The 13,164-nt window shown below is 36.8% G+C and overlaps 1 protein-coding gene across 2 annotated transcripts in view; it reads left to right on the top strand.

Annotated features, from left to right (window-relative positions):
• Positions 1 to 13,164, top strand: part of GNAL (G protein subunit alpha L) — a 177,148-nt gene that overhangs the window by 66,554 nt on the left and 97,430 nt on the right. Inside the window, exons 1-4 of one of the 2 annotated variants that reach the window (XM_057368931.1) lie at positions 15 to 703; positions 1,021 to 1,093; positions 1,936 to 1,990; positions 2,172 to 2,291. In XM_057368931.1, coding sequence (XP_057224914.1) covers positions 565 to 703; positions 1,021 to 1,093; positions 1,936 to 1,990; positions 2,172 to 2,291 — 387 coding nt within the window. In that variant the 5' untranslated portion in view covers positions 15 to 564. Of the gene's footprint in view, positions 1 to 14; positions 704 to 1,020; positions 1,094 to 1,935; positions 1,991 to 2,171; positions 2,292 to 13,164 lie in introns of those variants that run through there. The other variant, XM_057368930.1, reaches the window with a different exon arrangement.

A 13,164-nucleotide genomic window follows, 5' to 3' on the forward strand; every position in this document is an offset into this window, starting at 1 on the left:
GCGCGGACCCCGCGGAGCCGCCTGGCTCCGGCCCCGCAGGATCCAGGTAGATCCGTCCGGCTTTTACCTTTCTCCTTCGGCTGCGCTGCGCGTAGGGCTGGAAGCGGGGCTGTTTCCTGGTCTCGCAGAAAGAGGCAGTGCTGAGTTAGGAAGACAAAAATAGACCTTTACAGAGAAATATAGGGATTGTGTGCGCGGTGGGGAGGGAGAGCTGAGAGCGGCACCCGGCTGGTTTCCAGGAGGAGCCCTTTTCTCCCTCTCGTTGCATGTTAGGCATTTTTGCACAGCTTTCTCCCCCCACCCCCTCCCCGCCGGGGCAGGGTTACCTCTGCCGCCTGCTCTCCGCATCTCTGGTGGGGAGCGAAGCAACCAACTCCGCTGCGATCGGAAAGCGGCCAGAGACCATTTTATGTGAACGAGCCGGGTGGGAAGAAGCGGAGAGAAGCCGTCGCAGGGGCACACACGGATATAAAGACTTGTCTTCTGCCTCCCCCCCACTCCCTCCCCCTTGTAAATACTAAATCTGTGAAGGCAGCGATTTGACATCCACCCTGAGCAGCGGCTATGGGGTGTTTGGGCAACAGCAAAACGGAGGATCAGCGTATCGATGAGAAAGCGCAGCGAGAAGCCAACAAAAAAATAGAGAAGCAGTTGCAGAAAGAGAGGCTGGCTTATAAAGCGACACACCGCTTGCTGCTGCTGGGTAAGGAGGAAGGGGCAGAGGTGGGGGCCGGGGCGAGGAGGGGGCAGCAGCCCCAGCCCGCCGGGGCGGCGGGCGCTGCCGATAGGGGAGATGCGGTGTGCGCCTTAGCCATGGAAAATGTAGGCTGCTGTATTGAGCAATAAGCCAGGCGTCCACAGATCGAGCTCAGCGCCTGAGCCACATGGATGCACACATACAGAARTGCTGCCGAGGTGGGAGATGCTCTTGTATCCAAAAAAACCAAAAAAAAATCGCTTCGACCCCCCCAGCTTGAACCATGTATCACAATTTTCTCCCTTTCCTTCTTTCTCTTTTAGGGGCTGGTGAGTCAGGAAAAAGCACTATTGTGAAACAAATGCGAATCCTACATGTCAATGGATTTAATTCAGAGTAAGAATTATTGACACTTTGTGACTTATYTTTCCTTAAATGTTGGAAACAGGTTAACACACAGTATGCTGGGAATTTCTCCTCTCATCCCTTGTGTTTTGGTGGCTTGACACTGTATTTTGAGGGAGGGAGGGGAGTGAGAATAAGGAAATCGCTGCTATTGTATGTTTGCATTTTCTCCTGGCCCCTTTACTGTATTTTACACTGTTGCTACTGCAGCGCTTGACAGGCCCCTGTGTAGCAACAACATGGCGACTACTTTTTACATAGAAGCAAATAACCAAATATTGCATCTGTCTGTAATATAAAAATACATGTCAAGTCATAATCAGGATGACACTGTGTGCTGTTTTTCCGGTGCTGGGGTTAGCATAAAACTGAAACTAATTTTGCCTATTTGTTAGAAATCATCCAGTTTTGTGAGGCTACATCATTTTCTCCCTGAAGAACTCYTTGCCAGAAATCATTATTAATCCATAGCATAATTTTAGAAATTTGTTGCCCTTCGACTACATGTTGTTAATTTAGAGCATGTTTACAGCATGCTGTAGAAATGAAAGAATGACTTCCAGTGCCATCAGGGGGGGCTTTGCAGATGTGGCTATGATTGTCTGATTTAAAAAAAACATATTAGGGATGAATGTGCATTGCTCTTCMTACCATGCAAGAAAATGGATAAGGGGAAAATGTATTTGTCGTGCTTTTTTTTTTTTTTTTCTGTTAGTATGTTTTAATGATTGAAGAGCAGATAAACAAGCGATCAGTGAAAAAAAATTAAATGCAAGTGCCTGAACTGCTTTGGRAGAAACAGTCAAAGTGTTAATATTTCTGTTTTAATGCAGAGAAAAGAAACAGAAAATACTGGATATTCGGAAAAATGTTAAAGATGCGATTGTGGTAAGAACACACTTTATACTGTTCTTAAATGCTTGGTTGTACTGGAAATTATAAGGATTATGCTCTCCAAGATTGTGATGAGAGAAATCCCATTTTGCTGATCAGATTGGATTATCTTCTATTGATCCTGTATCCTAGATTTATCCAGATTAATATGTTTTTTTGTTTTATCCTATTCTAGACTATAGTTTCAGCTATGAGCACTTTAATACCCCCAGTTCCATTGGCCAACCCAGAAAACCAATTTCGAATGGACTACATCAAGAGTATAGCTCCTCTTTCTGACTTTGACTATACGCAGGTAAGAATAGAAACCACTGATTTATTCTGGTTCAAGGGGGAACGTGTTGCTTCACTTCAATATACTCAAACATTGGGTTTTTTTACTTTTTGAAAGATGGTCATGGGGAGATCTKATGCCAGCATCACCTTTGGTTAACTTTCTTAAAAGACTCTGGTGGCTGCAAGTCTTGTAGTGGTGCAAGGTTTTATTGTTACGAGTTTATTTGCTGCTGTTTGTAAATGCTGTTTTTGCATTTAGTTCTCTTCAGATTTTCTGATGCAATCATACATATTGACATATCAAATAAGACTTCGTTGAAAGCTGATTTCCTACATGGAATTAGATGCAGGATGTTAGTCTGAGGAGTTACTGTCTACYGGCAGAAAAGGATATAAAAGGAAGTAAAAGCCTAGAGTGGCCTCAGTGTTGTTTCCCATACTTGCTGTACTAAAGAGTGGAAACCTGCGTAAGCAGTGGTCAAGTAAGGTGCTTTGCTTCCTCATGTGTTGTAGTTGGCATGGGCAGTGGTTTACTTKTATGTAAATGTTGCCTTAATTTGATAAGGAATCAATGTGGGATTTCTGCATTGAGGCCAATCTTTTGTAGACAAGTGAGAGATACTTTTCAGATTAACTTCCATAGGCATCTTATGTTATTTTTATCTTTTAATGTCATTATTTTTAGGTACATGCATAGAATGTTTCATATTTTATGCATGACATGAAAGCAAGTGCCTAGACATTCTGAATTTTATTTTTGCAGTATCACAGTTTTTAATTTGCCTTAAAATGGTACTAAAAGCAATTTGTTATGGATACAGTAAGAACTTAAAAAATCTTCATTTGTTGGCTAAATGATTGCAAGTTGTACATGCTATCAATACTGCCAAAGAAGCCATTTACAATAGAGTGCCTTTAGGTTGTTATAGCTTCAGGGTAGAGGGGGGAGAAGGGGAAGAGTCGTTTCTTTATTATGTGACTCATATTCTCTGATGTGTGGTTTTGCCTCTGGTAAACCTACCACTTTGAAGGTTCAAGATAAAGAAAAATTATCAGACATCTTGTACAGTTAGAATTTAACACAGAATGCAGATGTTAAAAAAAMGACTGCAAGGTACACCCACATATTGCATAATTGCTCAATTGGTGGATGTAAGTTAGTGAAAATGAGATATAGGAACATTATATCTCTTTTTAGAAATGGAGTGTGAGCTTGAYATGTAATATTTGTCTTATGCAGATGTTACAGTTCTGAGGCATTTGTTGCATTTTATGTAGATTTCTTTTTTGTCTTGAATTTTGACCCTTAGAGATTTGAGTAAAAAAAATGGTGATATATGTACTTTGCAGTTCTCTATRGTACATCTGTTCTTTTGAGTTCTTGGGATAAAAGAAGGCTAAACTGGACATTCCATAGGGCTGGAGATTTTTTTTTTAATTGCTTTCCAGTTTTCTCCTTTTTTGCTGAGGCTGACTATAKCTAGTCAAATTTGACTCATGGCATGGTATTTTATGTAGAGGAAAATYTAGCCTTCGTGGAGGGGAAAAAATRGGACCCAGTGGACTTTAAAACAATAATTCATATAAAATCTCAATTCAAAGCCCATTTTGGTTTAAAATAAAAATATTRATAAGTGGCTTTTAATTAAGTAGTTTTTCTGAAAATACCATTATGTTATTTGAAATGGTGTCAAATACTAATCTTTTTTTTTTAAATAAAAAGTCATTAGAAGTTTAAATTCTGGTTTAGAAGTAAATATATTTCTGCATCACTTTCATATTTTCCCTTCTGTTTTCTTCTCCACTTAATTYGTAGGTTTAGTATTTGTAAACTCTAAAGTATGCCTAGATTTTTGGGGGCTTTTAAGCATTTCTTGGTTTAGAATGTTATTTATCTCCTGGAGGATTTGTGAGCAAGACAGATTGAAAAAAAAAATGCTATTGTGCTTCAGGGCTCAACTTTACTCCTGTTTAAGCCAATGATAAAGTAAAATTAGGTTTCCAGCTGAAATAACTTTTGACCCATTTAGTATTTTTGGATAAGGACAGATATAAAAATAAATACTTGGATAGTAATCAGTCAGGCATCCTCTGGTAAGCATTACTGATTCTGTAATTAATAGCTGATGTATGGAAGGAGGCCTTCTGAGCCTAAACCAATACAGTATTTAGCAGTAGACATTCAAGACTTTAGGTCTAACCAGCCTGAGTTCAAAATAGTTGTAAAGGAAAAAATGCTGACTTAGGCAGCTCTGGGGCAAATTTTGKTGCATTCTATAAAGTGATGAAGGTTACTCTTCTTTGAATGAGGGAAGTGACAGTTTTAGGGTTTAAACAGTAGGAATGGTAATGAGTTGTTAAAGACCCTTAGTGTTGCAATTTGAATTACAGATGTGTCATTTTTTGGATGACATTAGCCATGTAATCTTTGTCATAAAAATCAATGTGTGTTAGTTGAAGATGGATTTCAGATACATTGTGTGCCAAATGGGGGAAAATGACTGTACCTCATCATGAGTCTTTAAAGAGAGATCCCTGATGAAATGCAGACATTTCACTGATGGTGCAATATGACCAACACTCCTGGARTGCTAATTTAAATATATTTGTGACATGTTGGGTGTGCTTGGACAGACATTCTTAAACTGCATACAAATTAACTAATACACATTTAATTGTGAGAATTATCCTTAAAATAAGTGCATATGAAAATACTGATTTCCTGTGGGTGAAATCATACTCATTGCATTTTATGACTGAAGTTCCAAGAAYTTGAGTGAAGATGGAGAGTTCATATTTAGCCTCTAAGATATTTTGGGGCTTTGCTTGTCTGGCTTTTTAAATTACCTATCTCTCTACAAAATGTAAGCAAGACATTATTTTTAGTAGTGATGCAAATTTTAAAACAAATGGTTTTCTCTCCATAGCCTTTTAACATTATTTTAAGAGTCTATGGAGTGCCCCCCACTACAGTTTTACTACTTTTTAAAAGTCATTGTTTAATCTGGTTTGGTTATGCTACCTTGCTGATTTATTTAGTTGATATTTAACAAAAAAAATGAAAGCTTTCCGGATTTCTTTTATAATTTTTACGTAGCCTTTCATTGCATTTATAAAAGACTGTACCATTTTTACGAAGTATTTCCTGGCTGACTGATGTTGTCTAATTCTATAAATCATAATAATTAGAGACAGAGTTTTTACAAAATTAATAAATAGAAATAAGTCAAGTGTCTACTGTGTTTTCTACCTTGAAATTGTGACAGGAATCGAGATAAATTTTCATCTTACTAGGTTAGGCATTATCTTTGCTCAAAGGTGGAATCAGCAGAAGGGCTTTAACACTGGAATTGTAGCATGCATGCCGTGTCAGAAATTATTTTTTTTATTATTTTTTCAAAATGTTGATTGATATTCACTAAAGTTAACAGAAATTGACCTGCTGCAATCATAATCCTTTATTGACGGGGATTTATTTTGTCCTTTGTGATCAGAGTGAACACATTAAGACCATATGATGCTGATAGTTGTGGTGTATTATGTGTGTGTTTACTCAAGTTGAGTTGTCTTTGTTAAAGTTTTTGAATTTGTGGGCAGTGCAAAGCTACTCGGTGTATAATTCCTTTGCCCTCTGTCTTCCCCAAAAATGTAGCCAAATAATTAAGTTTCTTTATATAAAATACATCATGGATGAAGCTCATCTGATCAGTTACGTGTGGATTTGGTTATGGTTATCCACCACTGGGCTCCATAGTCAAGTGTTTGGCCATACGAACCAGTTACCAGTGAACATGAATCATTTGTTAGTAGAGAACGTGTAAACACTTAACAGGTTTTAGCGAGCAGGGAGGGTTTTCAAAAGATTCATCTTCCTTTGCAAAGAATATTTTAGGGAGGCAAAGTATTTTTTGGAAACTTCATGAGAAGTGATTTGTGTAGATGCAGTCCCTTGTGCTGATTTTAGTATGTGAGTTTTAAATATAATTTTTACAGCTATTTTATTAGTCAGGCAAGCTCTTTAATTTAGCTCTTAAGAATGAAATGTTAATGYGGGCATTGACAGGGAAAGTGCTTTAGATTAATGAGGTCTGCAGTTTGCCTTACATCTTCAGATATTGCAATCTGACTTCTACCTGATGACTTCAATTTCCTTTAAGGTTTTTTTTATTAAAAATAAAGACTTTGTATTCGTACTAATAAAGAAACACAAATACTTTTGCTCAGAATTTGAAGTTATACAGACTTTTGTTAGGCATTTTAAATTTTTATGATCGCTGGTATTCAAATTCAAACTTGTGTTGATGGCTGGTGATGGCTGCTTTTCTCATTGTGAGTCTCAGTGTTTGCAGCAGCTGAAAATCTTGCTCAGGTGAAATGTAATGTTGGGCTGTAGAAACTCTTTATCCTGGATTAAGAAAAAAAACCTGATAAGTATGGCTCATATATGGTTAAACTTGCTTGGGTTGTTCACATARTGCTGTGACTTTATTTGATCACAAATTATTTCAAGTTTCCCTTTAATTCATTCATGTAGCCCAAAGGAGTTACAAAATAGCATTTTGATAACATTTTTTGATTTTCAAATAACTCACAATATTTCCATCTTTTTCGTGATTGTGAAAGTATGTAATGTTTTACATGAAGATGACATAAAACAGAGAATGCAGTGAATATTGCCCTCAAATAGTTTCACTTGATTTTTCTTTCTATTCAGATTTTTACTTTAAGGCTTTTTTTTACCATTTTGTTTAGAATGAACACAAGTTTTTGTAATTACTTGTGATAGCAATACTTAACAGTACTGTGATCAATATTAACCTTTTAAAATCAATTAGACTTTTAGAAATTATGTAATTTCTGGTGTTTTGCGGTCGAAGATGCACATTGGTAGTTTCTAATATTTACACAAACACATATTTTCCTATTTAAACAGACACAGAAAGTATCTGAAAGGCCAGACTATGATAAAGTTGTGTAKGTCTGACAACATTGTTACTGCCCTGCACGAGAAACACCTGAAGAACTAAGGAWAAAGGCTGTCAGAGAGGGACAGCTGAAAACACGTATGCTGTTGGCAGCGCCTTAGTCTTCACACAAACGTTAAAATTGTCAGGAGAACTGATCCTGGAAAGTATCAGGGTATTAGGGAGAGGAAGCAATCAGGTAACCCATGAAGTGTCTGTTGTGGTAATAATTGTTTTCATGCTGTACACTATGAATTCACAGGAGACACTGAATTTGAGCTCTTTTCATGTGAAGTGCAGATTCTGCTTAAGCCCAGCAATGTCTTCCCTTTCATATGAAATACCTGTTCACATGCAGATATGTATACTTTTCATTAAACCAACAAACTGAGTCCTAAATGTTCTGATTAGTCAGTGTTAAGGTTACAAGCATTTCATACACGAGATCAAAAAAATRCTTCACTGTTACTTGTTATTTTGTTCTTATTCTCTGTGTGCATGAAGTTTGCTTTTGATGGATCTGTCAATCCAGTAGTGCTTTCAGAAATAATCAGTCATTATTTTAACTGTGTAGTTTCAAAAACACAAGACTGGAACTGGGATCATACTACAAACAAGTATAGGATAATTTGGAGGGGAAAAAAGAAAAAAAAACCCCAACCCAACACACCCCACAATATCTATACTTCTCTAATTTATCATATATACCAGAACTGTAAAATCATAGAATTGTGCTGTGATTTTCTTTAATTCTTTTATTTTATCTCCTTAATAAATAACTCTGACTTTACTGAAAACAATTAGAGCTTAAAATTRGAGTGGTTTGTGTAAAGTACAGCTCTTTTGTGAAGCTCAGTATTTCTTTCTTAAAGTACACAGTTTGTGTTTGGGATGCTGCTTGCTTTTAGATAAAAGAATTCCTGATCTTCAAGCATGAATTAAGCTTTTTGCTATAGTAGAACATTYTTCTGTRATGAAAGTGTARTGCATTTCTTGTTCCTCTTGTTCCAAACACACTGACCCACAACAGTTTGTACCAATGATAAGTAAAGAATTGAATTTRTATCCCAGGAAAGGAGTTCAGGAATCTACTTAGGCCCTCAAYAATTGACAGTAGAAACACCAGGATTCGGAGCCATAGTACATGGTTCCCATGTACATCCTGTACATGATCACAAATAATCCAAAGTTAATAAACAGAAGTTGTATTCAGAGAAAAAAAAAGTTAAATAAGCAGATATTAAATTTTGAGTTTGTTTCTAAGCCTTCCTATCTGACTATTTTATGAACAGATTCAACTTTGAAATATCTGGAAAAGGTTCACCTTTTTCATGAGTATTTTGCATTTTTAGAGTATATCTTTTTCATAGCTTACAGTGTAAAATGATCAATTCCATTTTGAAAAGGCAGGTGTTTGAGGAAGTCTTATGAACGATGCTGCCCGTGAATCAGGTTCAGTGTTACATTGCTTATTACATTATCAAAGTAACACCACATTAAATGTTTGCTATCTTATGTTGTGAGTCTGGTTTCCCAGATAGTGAGGTGGTATTCACAATTTATCCAACCTGTCTTATGTATTATCACACAACACAGAGACTTCCATTGTGAAACTGGAAAGATATTGCACATTTTTATTRCTATTATTATTGCTGCTAAGTAAAACTTAGATTATTTCCATATTCTCCAAACCTGTTGACATTCTCTGGTACTACTTCCAAGTTTTGGACTTATTAATACAAATTAAGTAGGATAGTCAGTCCAGCATCCATTAACTACTGCAAATTATTAATAATAAATGTCACATTCTGCCTTTTTTTGCTACAATTTGAGCCGAAAGGTTCATAGACTTATATTGCGTTTTACTAGGATAAAAATATTTTTGCATCTAAATTTGGATATTAGATTTGATGGCAACAGGAAGACTAATAACTTGAATTATCATTTTAAGTAGGAGTGACTGATTCTYCTCACAGAACCAAAAATGTATTAGAGGATCATTTCTGAGCATTAGAATGTTTYTGTTCATCGAGTATTTTTCAGTGTACACCCTAATTTTTAATTTAAGAAAGGCAGAATCAATAGGTTAAAACCTGTGGTGGCATTGTCTTTGTACTGGCCATTAGCCTGTGATGGGCACAGATTTATTTTAAGCTGTGGTTGCTTTGGGGGTCATCTGTTTTGAATTCCATCACAACTGTGGCTGCTGCCAGGGTATCTTCTGAAAGCAATTCTGCACTGCAGAGGTGGCAGCGGTGCTGTGCAATCCTAGGAGGTAAGGTTCAGAAATGCAGCTGAGGGAGTAATATTGATCCCTAGGTTGGTGCTTCACAATGGTGTAGCAGCCCGTCCAGAATCCCAGACTGATCCTGTTTCCCAGGTTTTTTTTGGGAGGAAATGAAAGAAATTCTTGTAGTGTTTACCACTACCATTGAGTTGCACTGTAATCTCTGTGAAGATTTAAATACTTAGTTGTTTATATATTAAAATTTGACATGCACTTCAACTGATTGCAAGAAATTCGCTTGTTTTTTCCCTTTTGTGGAAATCAAACTAAATTACAATGGAAGTAARTGTAAATAAGTGCAAAAACTAGCCACGCTGTTAATAAAGACTCACTGTCTATTTAGTCTAAAGATAATGACATTTTAGACTTTCACAAGTGATGGTTTTCAGAAAAAATGATTTTGTAATTTTTAGTGAATTGCTCTTATTTATAAACTCCATTAAAACAGATTTTCCATCACAACCAAAGAAAAGGTAGAAATAGCAGAGTATGTTTCAGAATTGTCTTTATTATCAGTTAATTCTTTTAATCTTTAAAACAAAAATAACAGGTTGACTTGCTGCTTTTGCTGTTTTTGAGTGCTCTATGAGAGTAATACGTTTACTGGTCAGGGAGAATCTGTTTTTTACTTCAGTGTGTAGATCAGGGATAAATAGTCMCATGTATGTGGCTTGTCACTGAAGCCAGTGGAGAGCTGTGGAACAGAGACTATCACCTACTCAAATAATATTAGTGTCATTTAGAGTTGCAAAGTAGTGAGTGTTCATGCGCACAGCAGTGAGGGAGCTGCATTCCCCTTTCTTCAGCACCTGATGAGATCACAGCTTCTCTTTCTGCAGCAGTGTTGAGCATTGCCAGCTTAGACCTTTGCTTGTTTTTTTCATCACCTCCATAGCTTCATCCATGGCGTGTACTTATTGTCAACAGCGGATTATCTTTTTTAATGTCAACAAAGACTGCATACACAGACAGGGTATTTTGTTTGCAGAAGGTAGCAACCTGAGCTGAGGAACAGAGAACAAGCTTAACAGTGAACAGAAGACTCTATGTATACCTTACATAGACTGAAGTAAATAGTTTGGTTTGAAAACCAAAAAGTATTATGAACAATTTTTTTTTCCCTGAGGACCTAGGAAGCTCTTTATAATAAACATAAATAGGACTCCTATAAAGCAGATAAAAGGCAAGAACAATGCACATTTGCAGTTAACTGTGCTAAAAGTTGCCATTAAATGTTTATGGTTTTGTTCTGTCACCCATGTAACATAATTTGTTTTTCTGTAGTTAAAGAGATTCTATTCAAGTTTCAGGGCCTTCTCTTTAAAAGGAATCAGGAGGAGAATGTAGTTTGTACAACACAGTTTCAAGTTCGTAATCACTTTTACTTTGGAAACTTGTTATAATTTCTGGGAACAGAGCTAGCTCTGGTTGTAGTYATGCCAGCTATCACATGAAGCATGCAGATTATGGTTTCTTGCTTTAAATTGGTATATTAATTTTGGTTGGTTTAAAGTGTACTCTTGTAATTAATCTACTAGTATTTGTTTCTAAAATGTGTTCTGGATGTTTTGAAAGGATATTTATCCCTAAGCACAAAGGATATTGGACTTTTTTCTGTTATGTCGACATTAGAAATGAACTTTGCCTTTTAAATCTTTTAAAAGTAAACATTTTCTGACACTTCTGCCAATTCATTACATTTGAGTTCTCTTGGTGCTGTCAGTAGGACTTAAACATATTTTAATGCAAATAATTATCCCACTGTTTTGAACTGAAATTGTTTAGCAAGATAAAATAGGCTAAAGATATGCAAGCCCTCTTATCTCTGTTAATTTGGTGAATGCTTTTTGATCACGTCCACCCTCACTTCCATAGGATGTTAAGTGACAGAGCTGTGCAGATCATTCTTTTCTTAACATACACCCACATACTTTCTTTCATAGGAGCTAAATAATTCCAAATTTAAGAACTGTCAGGTAGGAAAACAAGAAGAGGCAAAGAATAGTTAACTAAAATAGGGGAAAGTGTGTCCTCGCTACCGTCTCTGCAGACCTCTCTACCGTCTCTCATGAAATGCCCCTTGCCTGCGAACCTGCAGCTGACCACAAACAGCAGCAGGACCTGGTTGTCAGTCAGCTCGAGTGCCTTTGGTGCAGGCTGTGTGCCTGGAGCAGTTACCAGCTCCAGGCAAAACCAAAAAAAAATGGTGGAGGAGAAATGTGAATGGAAAAACTATGCCACAAATATACGGTCACTGGAGGAAGAGGTCAGGTGTTACCACTTGCTACTGAAACCATGTCATTAATTATTAGATTTGCAGCAGGTATCACAGCAGAGTGAGGCTTCATGGTAGGATTCATAGCTTTTAAAATTTSAGTGAGAATATTCTTTGTGGCAGGCAGGTGTCCTCTTAACTTTAGCTTCTATTTCCATCTCAGGATGTCAGTGCTGCCCGTTCCTTTTGGGAAGAGAAGACTCGCTTATTTAGGGTAGCATACTTTTAGTTGAACAGTAGATCTTTTCCCACTCTTAGAATTAGCATTTCTAATCAATGTTGTTATTTGCTGAATTTCTCCCTAGATTTTAACAGCAGCAAACTTAACATGCTAACCAACAGCAGAGTGTGGGTATGTCATAAACCAAAAGAGTAATTAGGGAATGTGTAAGTGAGAAATCATAGTTAAAAAATAATTTTAGGGACTAAAAATCATGTCAGTAGAGGAAGATGGCTGTTGACGTTTCTGAGAGCCAGCCATTCAAACCACAGAGGATTTTCACTGGATTTTGAAGAAGTAAAGGATTAAATTTCATCCTTGGCCTTCAGTTTTACAGAGCAGGTTTTGATTCTTCTCACTGATGAATGAAAGGCTGACAAGAACTATTATATTCTGTGAATACAGAAGTCATCCTAAGCAGCAATATTCCCAAGGGTCTAATCCTGCAAAGGCWTGAATATTTGGATATATATGGACCTAAATGCACAGCTAGTACTGCCAGCGCAGCATTTGTGCAGCTGAGCTTCCGGTTATGCAGTGATATTAATACAAAAATCACAAATACTTTCAATTGAAAAACAAAACAAGTAATTCATTTTTCCCTGTTAATTTTATATTTGGGAGGTCGTTGAGCACTTTTATGGATTTTCTTGGGGGTGGGTAAAGTTGTGTAGGTTAAAGATTGGCACAGAACTTGAAATAAGAAAAATCTTTTTCAGATAAGTGACAGTTCTCTGGATGCTATTAAGCTGTGAACAGTAGGTCTTTTCAATCACTGTGATTCATTTTCATATTGTGGGTTTTTTTTTTAATAATAATATCTTTAAAAGGCTTGTTGAACAGTAGGCTGCAGCAGCATAACTTTCCGTGCAGAAGGAAAGGTTTTATGCACAGTGTCTTAGATAATTTACCTTAAATTGAGTTGCACAGTTCAATAAAACCATAAGAACATTGTACCAGCTCARACCACAGGGTCATTTAGCACCAGATCTCATCTCTGACCGTGACTGATAGTGAAATAGGAAAAAGAGTTTAAGAAGGGGACACACACATAGTAATAATGTGTCCCACATTGGTTGTCCTAGTCTCTACAGATTTGTGGTTGAGGTATTTTTTGACTGGGAGTGGTATTTCTGGATTTAATAA

This window comes from Malurus melanocephalus, unplaced genomic scaffold (genome assembly GCF_030028575.1).
Source record: "Malurus melanocephalus ecotype Western Australia unplaced genomic scaffold, MMel_1.1 scaffold_99, whole genome shotgun sequence".
Lineage (NCBI taxonomy): Eukaryota > Metazoa > Chordata > Aves > Passeriformes > Maluridae > Malurus > Malurus melanocephalus.